This window comes from Mus pahari, chromosome 4, assembly GCF_900095145.1.
Source record: "Mus pahari chromosome 4, PAHARI_EIJ_v1.1, whole genome shotgun sequence".
NCBI classification, from domain to species: Eukaryota; Metazoa; Chordata; class Mammalia; order Rodentia; family Muridae; genus Mus; species Mus pahari.
In genome coordinates, this window is record NC_034593.1 from 120981236 (window position 1) to 121001149 (window position 19914).

Sequence of the window (19914 nt, forward strand, 5' to 3'; positions counted from 1 at the left end):
CACTTCCTGCTGTCTCACTCGGAAACGTTCCCCCTCCGACCTGTTGCGGGAACCTTTGTTTCTCTCTTCTTCAAGCTGGCGAGGGCGGGGACGGGTTCGAAGAGAGCTACCGGGAACCGACCGAGTGGCGGGGCGGAGCGGTGAGTGGTGACGAGGGTCCCCGCTTCCTGGCGCCTCGGGGGCGGGAGGGAAGGCTCGAGACCCCGCGAGGGGCGGCCGGAGCGGAGCTCCGTGGGCTGCCGGTCTCCTCCCTGCTGGAGGGGAGACCTCATAATTTGCGGGGTGGTTGCGTGGCTCCGCCTGAGCGCGCCTCCTGGTCTGTAAGGGCTGTGTGAGAGGGCGCCGAGGACGATGGCCCCGGGGACCGGGACCGTGGAATTGCCCCAGACCTTTGACACAGGGTTCCGGAGACCTCTCTACAGCTCCCGTCTTACATCTCTGTTCTGGCCTCCTTGAGAAGGACTTTCCCCTATTCGAGGCCGCCCCCTGTGTGTTTTGATTCCATCAAAGAATTGGCATTTCAAAGTGTCTCTTGACTCTTCTTAGCTTCTCTAGCGCTTGGGTTTGTTTTGGAATTGGGGTTTTTATAACCTGAGTTTCCAGACTTCCCCAAAGGCGAAGCACTCATTGGAAAGAAGAAGAAAAGTTAATTGGAAAGGATTACAGAATCTTGCAGAGACACGAATGGGATGGTTTCTGAGTGTTGTAATGAGTATTGCACTCTCGTCAGTTTTCCTTTATCTCATGCACTAGCAGGTGATCAACTTAGAAGTTTGTTTGAAACTTAGCAGGCAGGGTAAAAGAGATCCGAGAGAAAGCATCTATTTAGCTAGGGGTGCTCAATTTTGTTTAGGGACAACACAGCAGCCTCGAAAAGGACCATTTTGGCAAAAATCCAGTTGATTCAATAAATACTTTTTAAAACACCAGTGAAATGCTACTTGCCAGGGAAATACCTGCATCCCCCCCCCTCGCCCTTCATAAACTTCTGCTCTCATAAAAGCTATATACTACTGAGATTAATGAATTAAAGACAGATGAAAGACTGGAAAGTGAATGTTGCAGATTAGAACACTGTATACATCCCCACCCATAAAATAGATGATTGTCTTGCTTTTTGAGTTTAGGTTATGATGGAAGGAAAAGACATTTGAGTTTCATTAATGCCTTTTGCTGAAGTGATTAGAACTGTGTAGAGCAAAAGGCAAGAATATTAGACTTTGGTGAGTTAGCTGAATAATAGTCTGGTCATTGTTTTCAGAGTGACAGAGAAATAAGAGGAAGTGAGAGAAAACCACATGGAGTCATCTGCCTGGAGATGGTAGTTGACAACAAAATGCGCATGATCGCTGAAGAACAAATTGGTAGGGAAACTAAAGCAAGGCATCCCAGGACAGATCATTGGAACAGTAGTACCAACCGCAGGAATGAGAAGAGCCAGGAAAGAGTGGTCCAATAACAACTTAAATGTTAAAAATACAAAGTATCTTTCTTGTATTTACTTGATCTTAAAATAGGGGATAGTAGCCTGAGCTAGAAGGTGACTTGAAAAAGCGAGGCTGGACTTAAAACTGACTTGGAGAAATAAAGGGTCAAGTGGCTGCAAGAGGTCCTGTTCTGTAGGATGCCAAGTTAAATTTGCTGTTGGCTCTGTGGAAAGGGATGGTCGAAGAGAAGCATTGGCAGTTTTTAAAGAAAAATGTAATTGTTATTTCTGGAAAGATGGGAAGTGAATCGACCAAACAAGCATGAGAATGCTAAGTGTGAAGCATGCTAGATAGGACTAATAACCTGGAAGAGAATATGGTATTTCTTTCAGTGGCACTTGGTTGGGTGTAGCTGGGAGAAGATGCCAAATGGAAGCATGTCTGTCTACAAAGTAGGTAAACCTTAGAGCAGTGGGATAAGGATGCTTAGAGAACTGGAAGAGAATCATTGAGCGACTTGTAATAGAGCAGAAACTGAACAGGAAGGGAATAGCATACTGCCATAAACAGAGGTAAGCGATGCGGGGAGATTATTGTATAGGCTGGCAGTTGCAGTGTGACTTGCATTGCTACAGATACTTCCTAGTGTGCCCCAATGATCCCTCCCACCAGCGTTATCACTGCCACGTCCTAGGTCATTGATAGTTTTACAGTAATAAATATTCATTTTCTTCATTTCTTTGTTTTAAACAGCACTTACGTTTTTAAAATAAACTCACACTTAACATATTCTTTCATCTACCTTCGTGTTTTGTATTTACATGTACATTTTTTATGCCACCTACTGCTTCTGTTTGGTTTGAGAAAGAAGTAGGAGCAAGAAGGAAGGGCAGGCGGGGGGGGGGAATTAACTAAAAAAAAAAAATGGAAGATATAATTTGCAAAGGAGGAGACTGTTGATTGTAGTCATAGAGAATGGTGTAGCAGACTTTACATTTCACGGGCTGAAAATGAAGCTTTCTGTTAATGAACTAAATAAAATTATTTAAAAAATGTTTTAGAAGATCATAATATATGCTTATTTAAAGGTAATGTCAGGGAGAGAGAAAGAAGGGCCTGGCCCTAATGTTCTTAAATAAACCCATGAGGTCAGAGGTTGATAAATGGGGTCATGGAATTTCAATACAGAAGAGGTTCTGTCTGGATGCTGTTATAGCCTTTCTGATGGAACAAGTCAAAGGAACACTGCCCTGTTGGAAGCTATAAATCATGATGTCATTAGTGAGAATAGTTAAAGCAGATAGTGCCTGAGGAAAAAGTAGAAAATATAGGGGAATGTGTTATTAATGAGTGGGCTGCTAATAAAGCTAGTTTGGGGAGGGTGAAGGGCTGAGCTCCATAAAAACACTGGATGAACATTTGTACTTTAAAGAAGCCATGATGTATAGGGAGAAAAGGGAAATTGGAAGTTGCTGGATAGTTCAGAATAATGGTCTCTAGATCTTTCTTATATACACACATACACACACACATACACACACACACACACACATACAACATTCCACCATGTGCAGAACTGGATTTGAAAGATGTCAGTAATTTATGGCAGGGGTGCACAGCATGTCAAGTCTTAGAAAAAGAACTAATTCTGAGGTTCCCCTTAGAATATTGCTGTTGACAAATTTTGTAGATTTACACCATAGGTTACCTAGTTTATGGGCATTTCATTTGTGATGACAGAATTACATAGCAATACTTTGCTTCCATTTTTCAGAAGAGAAAATATAAAGTAGTGCCTCTGCCCTATTGTAAGTATTTGTGTAGTATCACTGTTTGCTCAGTAACCTGTAAAACAGACTGCCCTGGGTTAAATAAACTAGTGTGTCCACAGCTACAGAAAACAGGTCATAGAAAGATTAGACTGTGTTCTTCTATCTGAAACAAGTTTACCTCTTTAATCATGGAAATTATAGTAAATGAATTTTCCTCATCAGTGCATTTTAAAATAGTCCTCCTGTCATTCTTTGGAGATAATATATGTAATATAATTTAAAACAGCAGTAGAGCCTATTTCATTTTCTTAAATTCTCACTAATATAACTGAGGTGTGGTTACTTTTTCTTTCTAGTACTAGCCTTCACTCTCCATTATCTAGGCAATTCAGACAGGTCATGTTTTAGTAGAACATAGAATCAGCAAGAATTTTTAATTATCAGACACCTTTTTAGAAATGTAGAAAAAGCCTGGTGTGTATGTGTGTGTGCATGAGTGTGTGTGTGTGTGTGTGTGTGTGTGTGTGTGTGTGTGTGTGTATTCTGTCTTTCTGTCTGTCCTATTGATCTGGGCAGGGTATGAAGAGGAAAATAGAAGGAATAAATGAAACCTATTTTCAGCCTGTGCTTTCATATGCCAAGATTCAATGTACAGCAAGTTTTAATGGTATGTAAGCCCTTGAAAATGGGAGCTTACTGTGGAATTGGTGAGATCTTTAACTGTAGCCCTGTAGCTGTGTTTCATTACTATGCCTTTAAACTGAAGGATAGAAGAGGATTTAAAACCTTAGTATATCGATCAAAGAATTGAACACCAAGGGTATGTTTTTATTTTAATAATTCCTTGCCTAGAAGGTATTTGGAAGAAGGACAGCCAGAATTAGAAGCATGTGATAACACTGGTATTAACTGAAAACAAAATTGAGTGTTGAGAACTTTGCAGACCTTTGATGTGTGGCCCCATTGTCTGGCCCATTGTATCCTTAGGATAGCAAGTGTTAGACCTCAGGGATCCATGCAGTAGGTAAGGATCATTGCTTAGAGACCTTGCTTTTGAGAAACAGCTTAATGCACAAGATCCCTCCATCTAAATGTGATATAGAAAACTACCACTAATGCTTTCTGGGATATTAAAAATAGCAGAGGACTGAGGAGGAGGGAAAATGCACAGAAGCAAACCAAGAAACAGTTGTAAAAGCTACACAGTGACTTCGTCGACACATGGACCTGCTCTGTGATCCTATCCTTGCCCTCCCCGCCCCACCCCCATGAACACGAGATATCTATTTTTGTGGTAAAAATAAGACTTGGAAAAGAAACATTTTAATGGGTAGTAAACTTGACTTAAAAGCGGGCAGGTTAAGTGTGTCATAAGTTACGGATGTGTTATTTGAGATAACCAGGGAGATGCTCTGTGATTAAAGATCTTGTTAGTATTCAAACTTTGCCTTCGTAAGGTGTGGTGGCAACATACCTCCAAGCTCACCAGTGCAGAGATGAAGGCAGGAAGATCAAATTGTCCAGCCTGAGCATATAGGGAGACCCTGTCTCAGAAATGTGGTGGATGTAGATATGTAGAAAGTTGGTAACATTAATTGTTCCAGAAGGGAGAAGGAAGTCAGATAATGCCTGTCCTTACTGTGCCTCTAATAACCTTTCAGATATTTTAAAATATTACAAGCAAGAAAACAAAATGGATAAATGTTGGGATATATAATTATACACTGTCTAAATTCCCCCCCCCCTTTTTTTCTTTTCTTCAGGTGTTTGCAATGGCTGCTACTGTGAACTTGGAACTTGATCCCATTTTTCTGAAAGCACTAGGTTTCTTACACTCAAAGAGTAAAGATTCTGCTGAAAAGCTAAAAGCATTGCTTGATGAGTCTTTGGCTCGGGGCATTGATTCAAGTTACCGTCCAACTCAAAAGGTATCTACCTGAATACAAAGTTTGGAAAGTGTTGGAAGTGTTCAGTGAATACATTTAGATTATCTTGAAACACTCTATACCATAGTAATCACTCTTTATGTCTCAAAGAAATTACATTCTTTAACTTTGTTCTCTTCCCTCATGCTTTCAAAGGGCACCCAGAAATGTTATTTTGGTCTAGAGCAATGGTTCTCAACTAATGGGTCATGACCATTTTGTAGGGGTTGCCTGAGTCCATCTCAAAACATAGATATTTACATTACAATTCATAATAGTAGCAAAATTACGATTATAAAATAGCAATGAAAATAATTTTATGGTTGATGAGCACAGCATGAGGAACTGTGTTGAAGGGTCGCAGCGTCAGGAAGGCTGAGAGCCGCTGGTCTACAGCATATGCTGTTTTATTACCTGGTGTGCAAAAATCACTTTGCAATTTAACTTCCAGTTCTTTATAACTAGTTTTTATGCTGTGAAAGGTATCCAAACTTGTTTCTGATTATTCAGTAGTGTTTTAAGGATAAAACTATAAATAGCACAGAAATTTTTTTTTTTTTTGATAATGAATTTAATGTGGACAGGATGATATAAAGGTCGTAGATGACAAGGCCATGTAGTTCCATTATTGATAGTGAATGGAAGCATTATGTGACAAGAGTGTGGTTTAGAGTCAGGAACACCTTTTGAAAGTTCAGTTTACCTCTTGTGTGTGTGTGTGTGTGTGTGTTACCAAATTACATACCCTGAAATGTTACAGTGTCTAATTAGGCCTTTTCTAAGTGGTTTGTGGCTATAATGAATTTTTGTTATAATAATAATCCCTGGAAATTAGTATTGCATATTCTTCTCACTTTACAGTAAGGAAACTAAATTTATTTCACCCAACCTTGGCAAAGTGAGGAGACTAAGAACTATCTTGTAGAATTGTAGAAATTACAACCAAATAAGTTAGTCAGCCGGAGTAGTGTCTACCTAGCACAGGCAAGAAGTCTTGTACTATTCTAGATTTGAAACTCCAGGTCACCCAGGTGTGGGGACACAGCTGCCCAACTAAGACAGAAGACAGAACTATGGCTAGCTTGAGACTGATCAGAATCTGAAGCATAAGTTATGGCCACAACCCAGCTTTAGTGCCCATGGCTTTCTGGAGTGTAAGCCTGCAAGAGAGTGATCACAAAAGAGTCTGGGTGATAACGGTCTGGGGCTGGGGTGGCTGTCTCGTCGACATACACACCATGAGGACCTCCGATAGGTGCTGGTTATGTCTCAGGTTTTCTTATCGAGGCCATGGGAGGAAACAGTGTTACATGGACTAGAATATGGTATCTTGGTTTTTAACTGGAAATTGTTTAGATTATTACTTTTTGTGCTTTTCTTTTTTCGGTGCTTTCTTCAGGACTTTCTACATGCTAGGCAAGCACTAAGCAGTAGACCCAGCCCTTCTATTTTGAGTAAAATGAAGGCCTCTTACCTTTTTATTTCACCCTTTAGGATGTGGAACCACCCAAAATTTCAAGTACAAAATCACTTTCTATTAAGCAAGAGCCCAAACCATCATCTAGCCTCCCTTCCAGCAGTAGTAACGGCAAAGGCCTCACAGCTGAGAAGATAAAGAAAGAGGCCGAGAAGAGACCTGCTGATAAGGTAAGCTTTGCTTTAGCTTAGGTAGGAAAGGAGAAACAATTTTCATAGGCAGAAAGAATGTCTTGTGTCTACTTCTTTATGTAGCAGTGGGTATAGCTACATCATGATCATTCTGTAAATATATTTTGATAGCTGGAGATGTTGAACTTTTAAAAAACAATGAGTAAAATCTAGAAGTATATTTAACCATGATTTGAGATAGTTGTTGTCAAGCATTTGCACGGCAAGGGAAAGTAATAAAGACTCTAATTCATAACTCTGGCTGCAATAGCTGTTGAGAAGTAAAACAAAGAAACCACATGTGACTAAACTCAAACTTGTTACTTGAGAAGGCTACAGGTATTACATTTAATGTATTTTTTGGGTAACTTTTGGAAATGGTAGTTAAAGTTTAGCAACTAATGAAGAATGTACTAAAGATGTTCAGTGGCCTTTGCCTTCAGTTAGGCATATCCCATATGTTTTTATACTATTGCTAATAATAGATGATTATTATTAGTCTAACCATTGCATTACCTTTGTGCTCTTGTATTTATACAGCTGTCTTTATAGTGTTTATATATGTCATTTAGTTTTTTTTAATTCACTCAACCATGTTTTGTCTTTAAGTTTGTATTACGTTAATATATTCATGGGAATGTGAGCACGTGTGCCGCAGGTGAATCTGGAAGCACGGGAACAATGTGAAGGAGTCGGTTCTCCCGTTCTAACAGGGTGGCTTGGGGATGGAACTCAGGCCATCAGTTCGGGAGCAAGCACATTTATCCACCGAGGAGTCTCTGTGGCCAAGCTGTGTTTTTCAAGTTTATGTTGGTCTATGTATGTCTTAGTGGGTTTCTGGGTTTGTTTGTTTGTTTGCTTTTTGTTTTTTGCGATTTGTTTGCTTCTATTAACATTGATTCTATGAATAAATAAATTTACCAATTACTTTACTGGTAAATATTTAGGAAATTTCTGTTTTTCCTTTATTACAGTACATCTTCAGTGAGCTAGCCATATTTTTCTGTGACCATGTTAGTAATTTTTATAAGTTATATATCTATAAAAGGATGTGAAAATAATTATATTTTTATCATTACTAGACATAACGAAATTGCTATCCAAAATTGTTATAACAGATTTATACCTTTACCAATAAAGTTTAAAATTTCTAAATTCTCTATGTACTTTATCAGGGTTTAATTTTTGTGAATCCAACAGATTTACGTATAAGTTTTATATCTTAAAATTGCCAGAATTAGCTTTGAAGGAAATGTGGTGATACATTTAAGTTTAGATAGGAATGGAGCTCATTATTTACTTTTTCAGTATAGTTTGAATATTACTAGACACAATTAAAGTGTTCTTTACATAAAAGTTTTTTATATATAGTATGTGTTCATGTGTATGTGTGTTCTATGGATATTGTATGCAGGTCTACATATGTGTAGATGCTCAAAGTCAACAGTGAATATCCTATGTACTTACTATCTACTCTATGTAATGAAGCAGGTGTCTCCGATGACCCTGGAATTCACTAATTCAAACTAATGTAGTTAGCTGGCCAAGTGCTGCCCCTATGCCTGCTCTTATATGGGCTCTAGGGATCCAAACTCTGTTCCTTGATGCTTGCACAGCAGGCACCTTATTCAGTCAGCAGTGTCCCCACCTCAAAAGTTTGGGGTTGTTGTTGTTTTAAATAGCCATATTAGTCCAAACATCTTGAATGAGAGAAATAAGATATGCATTGAATTTTCAGAATTCTTTAGTATGTATAATACAAAAGGGAGTACAGATATTAATTATACTATTCTGATTCATTTATATCTTGCTATTTTAGCATACTAATTGCCAAGTACCTTTTCTTAATTTAATTTTTTAAATTTATATAATTTTTCCCCCTTTCTTCTCCCCCTCTTACTCCTTCCATGAGTCCAACTCAAATTATAGTTAAGATCTTTCTACTGGTCCTCAAAGTGTACAGCTCTCCCTGTCAGTGTGAAAATGTCTATAAAATGAACTTTGCTGTATTTATTTAGAGTTTATGTCATGTTAATTTCACAATTGTTCAACATTTCGTTCTTTTCATAGATGAAAGATGTCACTGAAGGAATTGATGTTCCAAAGAAACCTAGACTGGAGAAGCCAGAGACACGATCCTCTCCCATTACTGTACAAACCAGCAAGGATTTGAGTATGGCTGACCTCTCCAGCTTTGAAGAGACTAGTGCTGACGACTTTGCCATGGAGATGGGGTTGGCCTGTGTTGTTTGTAGGTAGGTTATCCCTACCACAGATTGCTTTCATTCTCTAGAATGAGCAAGCACTCTCCTCCTACTCTGTTTATTTCTGCACGCCGCCCCCCCATTCAAATAATTTGTTGTGAATTTTGTTTTGTATTTATTATTTTGGATGGAGAACAAATAAGTAGACTGCATCTTGTAAACTACACATCTAATACTTGAACACTGAAAACTGTCAGCTAGTTTATCTTCCGGGCCACAGCTTCTTTAGGCTGGTATGTTGTAGTAATGCTGTCTGCATTCTTGAGTGCTAGAGGAAGCGATGATGCATTTTTTTTAAAGTAAGGAAGAATCTATCAGAAATGTCAGTTCTATCTTTTGTTAAGCTGTCTTTATTGCTTTTTCTTTTCTCTGAATTGTTGATGACACTTTAAGAAAATAAACTAGTCTATGCCATTTCTCAATAACACCACTACATCTTTTGCTAAGAAGAGTGGAAGTGAATGTAGGCTATGCTGAGTGGCACTTTAACACTAGAATGCGGAGTCACAGAAGCGTGTGATTCTGCTTGGTAGACGTTCCTTTGGGTTGGGGGTTTGGCTTGGTTTTTGTTTGTTTGGTTTGGTTTTTTGTGGTTTTGTTTTTCATAAATAATTTTTGTGGCTATTCTAAGAAAAATATTAACTTCTACTATTCTAGTTTATTGGAACTAAGGAAATACATGCTTTGGGAGCCTTACGAAAATGAGTTGATAGCTTCTGCATAAACTGTTCCCACATACATTGTATTTTCACCCCAGTCTGCTATGGAAATAAGCATCTGGCAATGAATATTAACAGGGAGAGACTTGGTGACTGTTTTCTTTTGTCAGGGTACATAGTATAATACACAAGCCTGTGGGGGTCGCTTTCTTGTGCTGTTGGAATGTATACTTTTTATACACCTGCTATTACATTCTGTTTAGATATATACATTGGTCATATTTATACCAAACATCTTGTATTAACTAGAATAAATGATTTGAGTAGGTTCTCATCTTTAGGTAACATTTGGTTTTTTGTTCATTTGTTTTTTAAAATAAGTTTTATGTGACAGGTTCTTACTCTAATCCAGGCTGGCCTAGAACATCTAGCCCAGGCTATGCTTAAACTCGCAGCGGTGCCCTTCTCTTAGTCATGTGTATGCTGGAGTGACAAGTGTGAGTGTCCACACTCAGCTTACCTAACTTATTAATGAAGAAGGCAAAACACATGTAGCTACCGATCAAGGGAATGTAATGGAAATACTAAGAAAGTGATGTCATTACGGTAATCAGAGCCTACTACCCTTTGGAAAAAAACAAAAAACTTGCAATGCTAAGTGACTAAAAATAGAATTAAACTTAATTGAAGTGTTGTAATTATTGACTAAGTATAACCTATCAGAAATGAAGGTCTTATGTAGACTTTATACTAGTGTTTGCTATTTTTCTTATTGAAGATTGATTTTTCTGAGGTTCTTTCTCTTTAACATAACAAAGTTTACAAGAAGAAAGTGGAAACAGCTTTAAATGGTATGCTGAAGATGCTGCAGTGTTTAACGCACTGTTTTTCTTAGACAAATGACCGTGGCATCTGGAAACCAACTGGTAGAATGTCAAGAGTGTCATAACCTCTACCACCAAGACTGCCATAAGCCCCAGGTGACAGACAAAGAAGTCAATGACCCTCGCCTGGTGTGGTACTGCGCCCGGTGCACTAGACAGATGAAGAGAATGGTAAGAAGCACACTTTACATTTTAACCACAGTCTCATGCTCCTTTGTCGATAGATGATTTCAAAATGAAATTATGACATTTCACATACTGAAAATAATGCTGAAAGATAAGCTAACACTTAAGTGTTTGCATATATACTATCATGTATTTGTGTTGCTATGCCCAGAGACATTATACATGTCCTTCTCTATTCACCTTAATTTAAAGAAACAGTGTTGAAGACACATAGAACATTATGTTTTTCAAGCATGAAGCTTTAATCACAAACATTTTATAACACCATGAAGCACAAGTGGTGAGATAGGAAGTCCCAGACTTGTTGAGTCTGTGAAGAAGACATAGAAAAAGCTCTATTCCTGAGTGAGTAGAAACCAGGAAACTCACATCTGTGCAGAGGCCTGTGTCCATCTGTCTTTCCACCTGTGAGTCTGTCTGTCTTCCCACCTGTGTGCCCATATGCACCAGCCTTCCTCCTCATTAGCACTGTGGCTTTATCTTATTCTCACAGTGTACTTTCCCAGTGTGCTCACACTAACTACTAATACTGAAGACTTTATAATTTTATAAATTTAAAAGGTAAATTAATTTTATTTTATAAATTTTATTTTTATTTATTTATTTATTTTCGAGATAGGGTTTCTCTGTATAGCCCTGACTATCCTGGAACTCACTCTGTAGACCAGGCTAGCCTCAAACTCAGAAATCCGCCTGCCTCTGCCTCTCAAGTGCTGGGATTAAAAGTGTGCGCCACCACACCCGGCTTATAAATTTTATTTTAAAGAAACTAAGAAGGGGCTGTCTACTTCAGTGGTTTGTCATCTCTAGAGTGTCCCTTCCTGTGTCTTCGATTAAGAAGTCTTAATAGAAGCATCTTTATGTCTGTTTATCAAATGAATTTCTGTATGTTTGACCTTATATTTTTTTTAAGATCTCAATTTGTCAACTAAAGTAAAAGTCAGGAGGTCCATTTTATGTTTACTTAGATAAAGCAGAAGTAGGAAATGTTTTATTCTGTCAAAAATAGTAAAGTTTATTAGTATATATTCTTTTTCTTTGTAATAAGAAATCTATATTTAATATTTTAGTTTTTTTATAATAACTTTTTTAAAAATAATCACTTTTTAAAAATTAAATATTTTCTTTATTTACATTTCAAATGTTATCCCCTTTGCTGGTTTCCCCTCCGGAAACCCCCTATCCCTCTGCTCACCACCCCACCCACTCCAGCTTCTTGGCCCTGGCATTCCCCTATACTGGAGCATAGAGCTTTCACAGGACCAAATGGTGCTGGCTCAACTGGTGGTTAGCATGTAGAAAATGGGAATCGATCCATTCTTATCTCGTTGTACAATTTTTTTAGTTTCCTATTGAAATTAGCTCTTCAAAACTACAACCAAAATTATCTCAGATGAGCAGTTGTTATGACACACTTTTCCTCAGTAGATGGAGCACACATACATGCACACAACCAGCACACACATGCTTGAACTCATATGACTGTTCACTCTAGAAATGGAGTCCACAACAAACCAAAGTAGTCATTGTACCATGAGCAATTGGTGACCGAATGAGGTTTTTTATTGGGGTTACTAACAGGAGCATTGGTGAGCTCACGGTGAGGGGTGATGCAAGCAGCTCCATCCCCGGAGACCGCACAGCAACACGGTGACGGCTCCTGGAGCTTGCCACACAGCTTGGAGGCTGCTGCACAGTCCAAACACCTCTGTGCAGTTTGAGTGACCAGTCATTCCTAGCAACTGTTCACTTGCTTTCATACTGCTGGGGTGGCTCTCAGAGTTCCTGTTCTCCCCAGCACATGACCACTTGTTTACCTCCTGAGGCTCATGAGCCTCCCCTTTTTCCTGCCAGTTTGGAGGGAATGTTGCAGTTCAAAAGCATGTGCCACACAACAGCAGTATGATACATTCCAGAGCACGACAACCACTAAAAATGAATAATATTTAAATGAAATAACTTGTGAAAGACCTAAGTTTCCAAAATATTTAAATTATTATTTCCCCATCACCTTTTATTAACCAAATTTAAAAGCTATATTTCCTCAAGGTTTTCTTTTAAGTTAGCTTACATCAACCTATGTACATGATTTTTAATCCCTTTATACTTGGTCTTCTATAACTGACTCATTACTGATCCTTTAAATTTAATATCCTTAAATTAAAATTATTTTCTTTAGACCTCCCCTACAGTTGCCTGAGTTAGATGTTATGCTTGATATCTTTCATAGTTCTTAATAGCTTTGTTTGCTAAACTTAACTGTGTACACGTCATATATGCCTTGCGTCTGCTCACTTTAGTCTTACCAATCTGTTCTGCAAGACTCTTATTACTTAGCTACTGCAGTAGCCTGTAATTTCCATTCTCTTCATTTCCCTTCCATCTGTTTTGCCACAGTAATGCGTAGATTTATTCATCTGGATGAGTTACTTCACTTGATCTGTTTATGTTTCCCAGTGGCCTTCAGTTACTTCCAAAGCAAAGTTGTAATATATATATATATATATATATATATATATATATATATATATATATANAGAGAGAGAGAGAGAGAGAGAGAGAGAGAGAGAGAGAGAGAGAGAGAGAGAGAGAGAGGTGCATGCCACTTAAAAGCATGTATATGGTCTCTCTGTTTTCGCCCCAGGTCTGCCTTTTAAGTCATCGTTCCCTGCTTCACCATGCACAGAGAAATGCTGCTTACTGGCTTCCTTTCTAGTTCATGTGCAGCTGGTTTTCTAGTGAAGCTCAGGCCCTCTTGCTTAGGGATGAGCTGCCCACCCTGGACCGGGCCCTCCCATATCAACCATTAATCAAGACAGGCTCTCAGACATTACCACAGGCCATTCTGATCTGGGAATTCTCAATTGGGGTTTCTTGTTCCCAAGTGACTACAGGTTGTGTCAAATTGACAATAACCAGCACAGTAATTATGTTTCATTTTTATATTATTGAAGTATAGGCAGTCAAACCAGGTCCTTGCATATGCTAGGTAACAGTAATGATATCGTCAGCACCTAACATTTTGAGATCCTAGGTTAAGCTCTTTCGTAACTACAATTTGTCCTCATAAACACACAGGTGAAGGGGTTGGTGAGGCATTGTGTTGCACCTGAAGTAACACAGCTGCAGAGGTAATGAGCAGGGGTCAGCCCTGGGTCTGTTTGATACTAAAGACTGTTTCATTGCTCTGTACTGCTTACATTGCTAGGACTGTTCCTACATTAAACACTCAGAATCTGAAAAAGGATTAAAATTTATAGGGAGACATTGATAGTATTTATTTTGTCATAAAATAGTTATTGGTCACAATAAAAATGCTTAGGAAGAATAAATAAAATTCTTACTGAGTAACATGGGAATTATATTTATAAACTTTCCTAAAGATTTGATTCACTTGTATGAAAAACCTCAGAAATGTGTTATTATTCATGAATAATTCTTCCTTTGAATTCAGTGTTTAAAACCATGAAAACTACCAGAGTTGTTTTTAACTCATCTTCAGTAACTTAAAAACTTACAACTGAACCTCAAGAAGAAACTACTTCAGTCTTTGGCTAACCATAAAAAGAAATGGCATGCACTATTTAATGAGTGATGCTAACTGGATGCTTCCATGATTGTCCCCCAGTTTCTGTGAACTCAGCATCTATGTACTCCACCCACTCTGCATTGAAAATATTTGTTGGTAGAATAAGGGCATTAAAGCATCAGTACAAAGCAAGGACAGGCTGGTTTCCCTGCTATTATTTCAGTATCCAACATTTCAATATAACATTTATCTGCATGGCATTTAGATTTAGAAACCTAGAGATGAGTTACTGTCTACAGAGGTCTTCTATACATGCAGTATTTTCCCCCTAGTGCTGTAGCTGGAACTCCAGGGCCTTACATGCTAAGTATGCTTTATAGCTGAGCTATATCTACCATCCTTTAAGAGTACTTTGTTTGAGGGTGGGAGCTGAGAGAGAGACACAAACAGAGAGAGAAAGAGAAAGAGACAGAGACAGAGAGAATGAATTTGTTGGAGCTGGTTCTGTCCCTCCACCTTTACATGGGTTTCAGGGATGACACTCAGAACTCCAGGCTTGCATGGCAAGCTTCTTTACTCAGTGAGCCCCGCCTTAGTGGGGTTTGTTTCTTTTGTTTGTTTACTTGTTTTTTGATACAAGATCTCTATTTGTATCCCTAGCTGTTTTGGAACTCACTAGGTAGACCAGGCTGGCCTCGAATTGACAGAGATCCACGTTCTTCTACCTCCCATAAGTTTTTAAGACAAGGTCTTAATGTAGAAATCAGGTAGGCCTTTGTACTTCTTTTATAGCCCAGGCTGCCCCGAAACTCCTAGTCTTCTTGCTTCCGCCTCCTGAGTATTTAGAGACAGATGTCACTAGGCCCAGATACTATGCTGATTATCTGAGGGACTTGATTGAACATCCACAGATTTTGGTATTTATCAGAGGTTCTGAAGCCCATTCTACATGGATTACAAAGGGTAGCTGTACCAGAGTTTGGGATTTTCCTTTATTGAAAACAGGAGGGTTATCTTGTTGAAATAATATTTAACCAACCCTAATTTGCATGATCGATGATATCATTACTCTTCAGAAATTAATAAAATCTGTAAAACTATATGTTGATTTTTTTGATATTTCAATATCATCACAATATTTTTAGAACTATTGTTAACGTTCAATGTTTATAGTTTTTAATGCATTTTTAATTTTGTTATTTAATAAAAACTTTTATGTATAATTGTCCATCTGTTTTTCATAGGCTCAGAAAACTCAGAAGCCACCACAGAAACCAGCACCCACTGTTGTTTCTGTGGCTCCAACTGTCAAGGATCCATTAGTTAAGAAACCAGAAACCAAACTTAAACAAGAGACAACCTTCCTAGCATTCAAGAGAACTGAAGTTAAGGTAAATGGTGTTTGTTTTCATCCACGTTAAACCTCAGTGTGGCTGACTGAAGGGTAGGATCTCATAAAAGTTTGATGAGAAACTTTATTATGTGACTGATGTTGGAAGTAAGAACACTAATAATTAATTAGATAGGAAGGGAACATTTATATCAGAATTTACTTTCTACACTGAAGTATGAGGTGGTACTATGTTCCCAAGGTTGTACTGCTTTATGTCTGTGCATCCTGGTTGTGTTCTACGCCACTGTCACTCTGTGGAGCAGCCCAGGCCACAGCAGTCATTAGAGTCAAGTGCTCAGCACATCCACCCTGCTTTCCTGTTTATCCTTCATTGAACACTGGTCTTTTAGTCACTTTCAATAAGTTTTCTTTGGAGTTTGATGAAGAGTCACCACAGCAGATAGTTTCATGTTTTATAGAAGGGAAAGGAGAAAAATGGATTTTTCAAACTGAAAATTAAGTTTGCCACACTGTGTTCTTTGCTCTCATTTTCTGTCACCATCAGTGTTTATCTCAGAAATTTATGTTTTGTAAGATGTTTTTCCTAATCAGGATATCATGAGATAATTATATGATGCTAATATAAAAATGTGGCTTTTCAGGACATGTGAACAAAAATTTCAACTTCTCTTATCAATAAAAACCCCAAAGCACTCTTACTTTGATTGCTTTTCTGGTGCTTAAGAGTGCTCATATACAGACTATATTGAAGGCAACTTTGTAAGAGCTAAAGAAGTCTTGCCCACTATTTCATAAGAGGTCAATTCTAAAATACAAATAGATAATCTAGATACTATATCACTATTTTTATACTTTATGTATTTTTCACTTTAAATACAGACAGTCCTATATATGACTTCCCCTTTGAATGCTTTTGTGAGCTTGTCTCAGTATGAAGAAGGTAGACAATGTGAGTGAACAGAAGTCACCCTATGTGCTTAAAACAGCAATCAGCAATGCTTAGGGCCTCTTGTCTGTCTGTGTAGGAAGTTGATCAGAGAGTCGAAATGTTAGAGCTGACACATGAGCCAGGAGTCTGTCAAACCTCCCCAAAATGCCAGTCCACCCAAGAGGCAGATGCAAAGTCTACTATGTGAAAGTTGGGGTCTGTTACTGTAGTTTCAATGGAAACACACACTGAGAAACTGCTTTTATGAGTTTTTTTTAATGTATCCTCAGTTTACACATTTAGATGTTGAAATTTTTGTGGCAACTTGATTATTTTAAGTGAGTTTAGAACTTCTATATAGACATTTCCTTTAACACATCCATTAATGATTGAATCTTTGTCTTAGGTAGTTTCTCCTGAGTGTCTTGTGTGTAAACTGTTGGTTTGTTTTGTTTGTTTTTTATTAAAGTAGATTGGATTTAAATGTGTTATGAGCTAGGTGAAACTTTGGGTGGTAGGAAAAGTGACTTAAAGAACTAAATCTGATTCTCGTCTGTGGTTTGTGACTGAATCTTAGGGCAGTTCCCAAAAGAATTTCATGTGTTTTCTTTGGAGTCATTACAACAGTGTGCCATTCAGGAACTGCAAGTTGTATAGCAGTCTCCCTGACTACAGAAAGTCCCATGTGTTTCCCAACTCAGCTTCATAAGAACCTAATTTTGTTGTCCACAGCATTACTTCCTTATATACAAGTAAACATTTATATTCAAAGACATACAATTGTTGATTATATTTGGCTCTAATGTAAGACATATTTTTTATTTTTTTTTTAGCCATCCACGGTTATTTCAGGAAATTCTTCTAGTAACAACGTGTCCTCTTCGGTAACTAGTGGCCTAACTGGATGGGCAGCTTTTGCAGCCAAAACTTCTTCAGCTGGTCCATCAACAGCAAAATTGAATTCAGCAGCACAAAACAGTAGTGGAAAACCTGCTACCTCATCTGCTAACCAAAAGCCTGTGGGTTTGACTGGTCTGGCAACATCATCCAAAGGTGGAATAGGTTCCAAAATAGGTTCTGGTAACAGCACTAGCCCCTCTGTCCCGTTGAAACCGCTTCCACCGCTAACCTTAGGCAAGACTGGCCTGAGTCGCTCAGTTAGTTGTGATAACGTCAGCAAAGTGGGTCTTCCTAGTCCTAGTAGTTTAGTTCCTGGAGGCGGCAGCCAATTGAGTGGGAATGGAAATAGTGCTACAACGGGGCCCAGTGGAAGTACCACCAGCAAAGCCACATCAGAGACCAGCAGCAGTACCTCAGCATCTCTTAAAGGTCCAACTTCACAAGAATCACAGCTCAATGCAATGAAGCGATTACAGATGGTCAAGAAGAAAGCTGCCCAAAAGAAACTCAAGAAATAATATGGCCAGATAGGTTTTTATATCATATTACTCTAAAACTTTAAAAAAAAAAAAAAAAAACCTTACTGGGACAAAAGATGTAACATACTGTACTTTAATAAAAATCTTGATCAAATCTCTATTGTTTGTTACATTAAAATGCTAACATCATTTAGCCAAACTTGGATCTATTTATTTCTGTTTAGCATTTTTAATTTGCATAGTATGTGAAAATAGTGATTATAATGACTGATTCATGACAAGAGCTTCAGGAAATTGATGGCGCATGCAGATGTAAAGAAATGGCTCACCTGGTACCTTATGGGCGACAGGGACAACTCAATAGAAAGTGTTCCAGCGTTTTATAAAATCTGAAATGATCATTGTCAGTCATTGTCCTCATGTCAGCTAGTATCTCTCTCTAATTACTTCCTCTTTTATCAAAATTAATTTTGAAAGTGATTTTCCATAGCTCCCTATCATGTCTTTAGCTCTCAATCACCCCTTATCAGTTACTTATGGAGTTATTTAGTCCAGTAGATTATGAATGCTCATGCCCGTTTAATACAATATACTTTCTCACATTGCCCACTTTCCCTACCTGGCCAGTGTGCGAATATGAACATTTAATAAATGCTGACTTGACTCATCCTGGTTGCACATTCTGAGAATTATTGAGAAGAGTATCCATTTCTAAGAGGTTTTGCATGTGGGAATTATGACTAGTTTGCACCCAGCTTCTTCCTCAGTGAAAGGACAAGCTGTTTTTAATATTTCAAGAATGTTTAATGTGGTTTAATTATCTTTGTATAAAAAGAAGCTCCTACCTAATTATTAGTTCTTGAGATTTCTGTCAGAAAGTTTTCATATGTTTTGAATATTGTTAGGATATGGTTTGTGTCCTAAGGTTTCATGTGTTAGAAGCATAATCCCCAATATGGCAATGGAGTTGGTGGTTGACAGGTGGAGCCTGTTGGAAGATCAGTATGCCCTTGGGAAGGATTAATTAGTCCTCATGTGTCCACTGACTAATTCTGGCCAAGAGTGGGGTTATAAAAGACTATCCCAGAATTGACCGTTGGGCAAAATCTCCTCTGAACTCTTGCCATGATGTGATGCTATATATATCCAAGACAAGCCATTGTCTTGTAAGCTAATGTTATATATATCCCAACAAAGAACAGAATACTTTCTGTATCTGACCAATAAATGTATTATAGCAAAATAGCATCCTTTCTTTTTTATAATCAATGAATACCTCATTTTTTTCCAAAACTGAATATTGTGATTTCCTATATTCATTGAGTCAAATTGTTTTAAATCTAATCTCAGTGTATCTTTCTTTATCCCTAGATTTTCTAACATCATTCTAAAAATAAATTGATAATCATTGTAAAAGAGAAAACTTAAGTTAAGCATGGTCTTTTTCTATGGAAATATTTTCAACTGTTAAATAATGGCATTAAATTGTTCATAATAAATTAGAAACCAATATTGAAATAAACCCAAAATTTAGAGATGGAATAAATATCTATTTATATACTTAAAAATATGCCTGTAGATGTTTTTGTTTTGTGAATCACCTTTCTGTTGATTAACACTGGTTTGGTATAAACTCCATATCCCCTTTATAAAGAGTTCAAAACAGTTTGTTTATAGTTCAAATGCAGTTTTGACTTAACAAAATAACCTGACTCAGCTTATATCAACAGTTATTACAGTTATTGTAATTCATTTCCTTGAAGATATTAGAGAAATAATGCTTAGTACAGTTTACACATTAGCTTTGAAGTAAAAAAAATTTAGTCTCATTTCAGAAAGTGTGCTGGATCTGAGAGAAGCTATTGTTTTGATATTTGTGGCACTAGTTGGAAATTTTAATGAGCTTAGGAAGTAATTTGTCTTTCAGTGAATAGGATTTTTTGTATAGGTAGTGTGTGTG

At 37.8% G+C, this 19914-nt stretch overlaps 1 protein-coding gene across 1 annotated transcript; it reads left to right on the forward strand.

Moving 5' to 3' along the window:
• Positions 1-24: 24 nt before the first annotated feature.
• On the forward strand, positions 25-19522 carry Ints12 (integrator complex subunit 12). The gene is made up of 7 exons (XM_021196106.1): positions 25-140; positions 4963-5127; positions 6619-6771; positions 8842-9026; positions 10590-10749; positions 15538-15684; positions 17409-19522. Exons 2-7 carry the CDS (start codon positions 4972-4974, stop codon positions 17991-17993), a joined length of 1386 nt encoding a protein of 461 aa, XP_021051765.1. The 5' UTR covers positions 25-140; positions 4963-4971; the 3' UTR covers positions 17994-19522.
• The last annotated feature ends 392 nt before the right edge of the window (positions 19523-19914 follow it).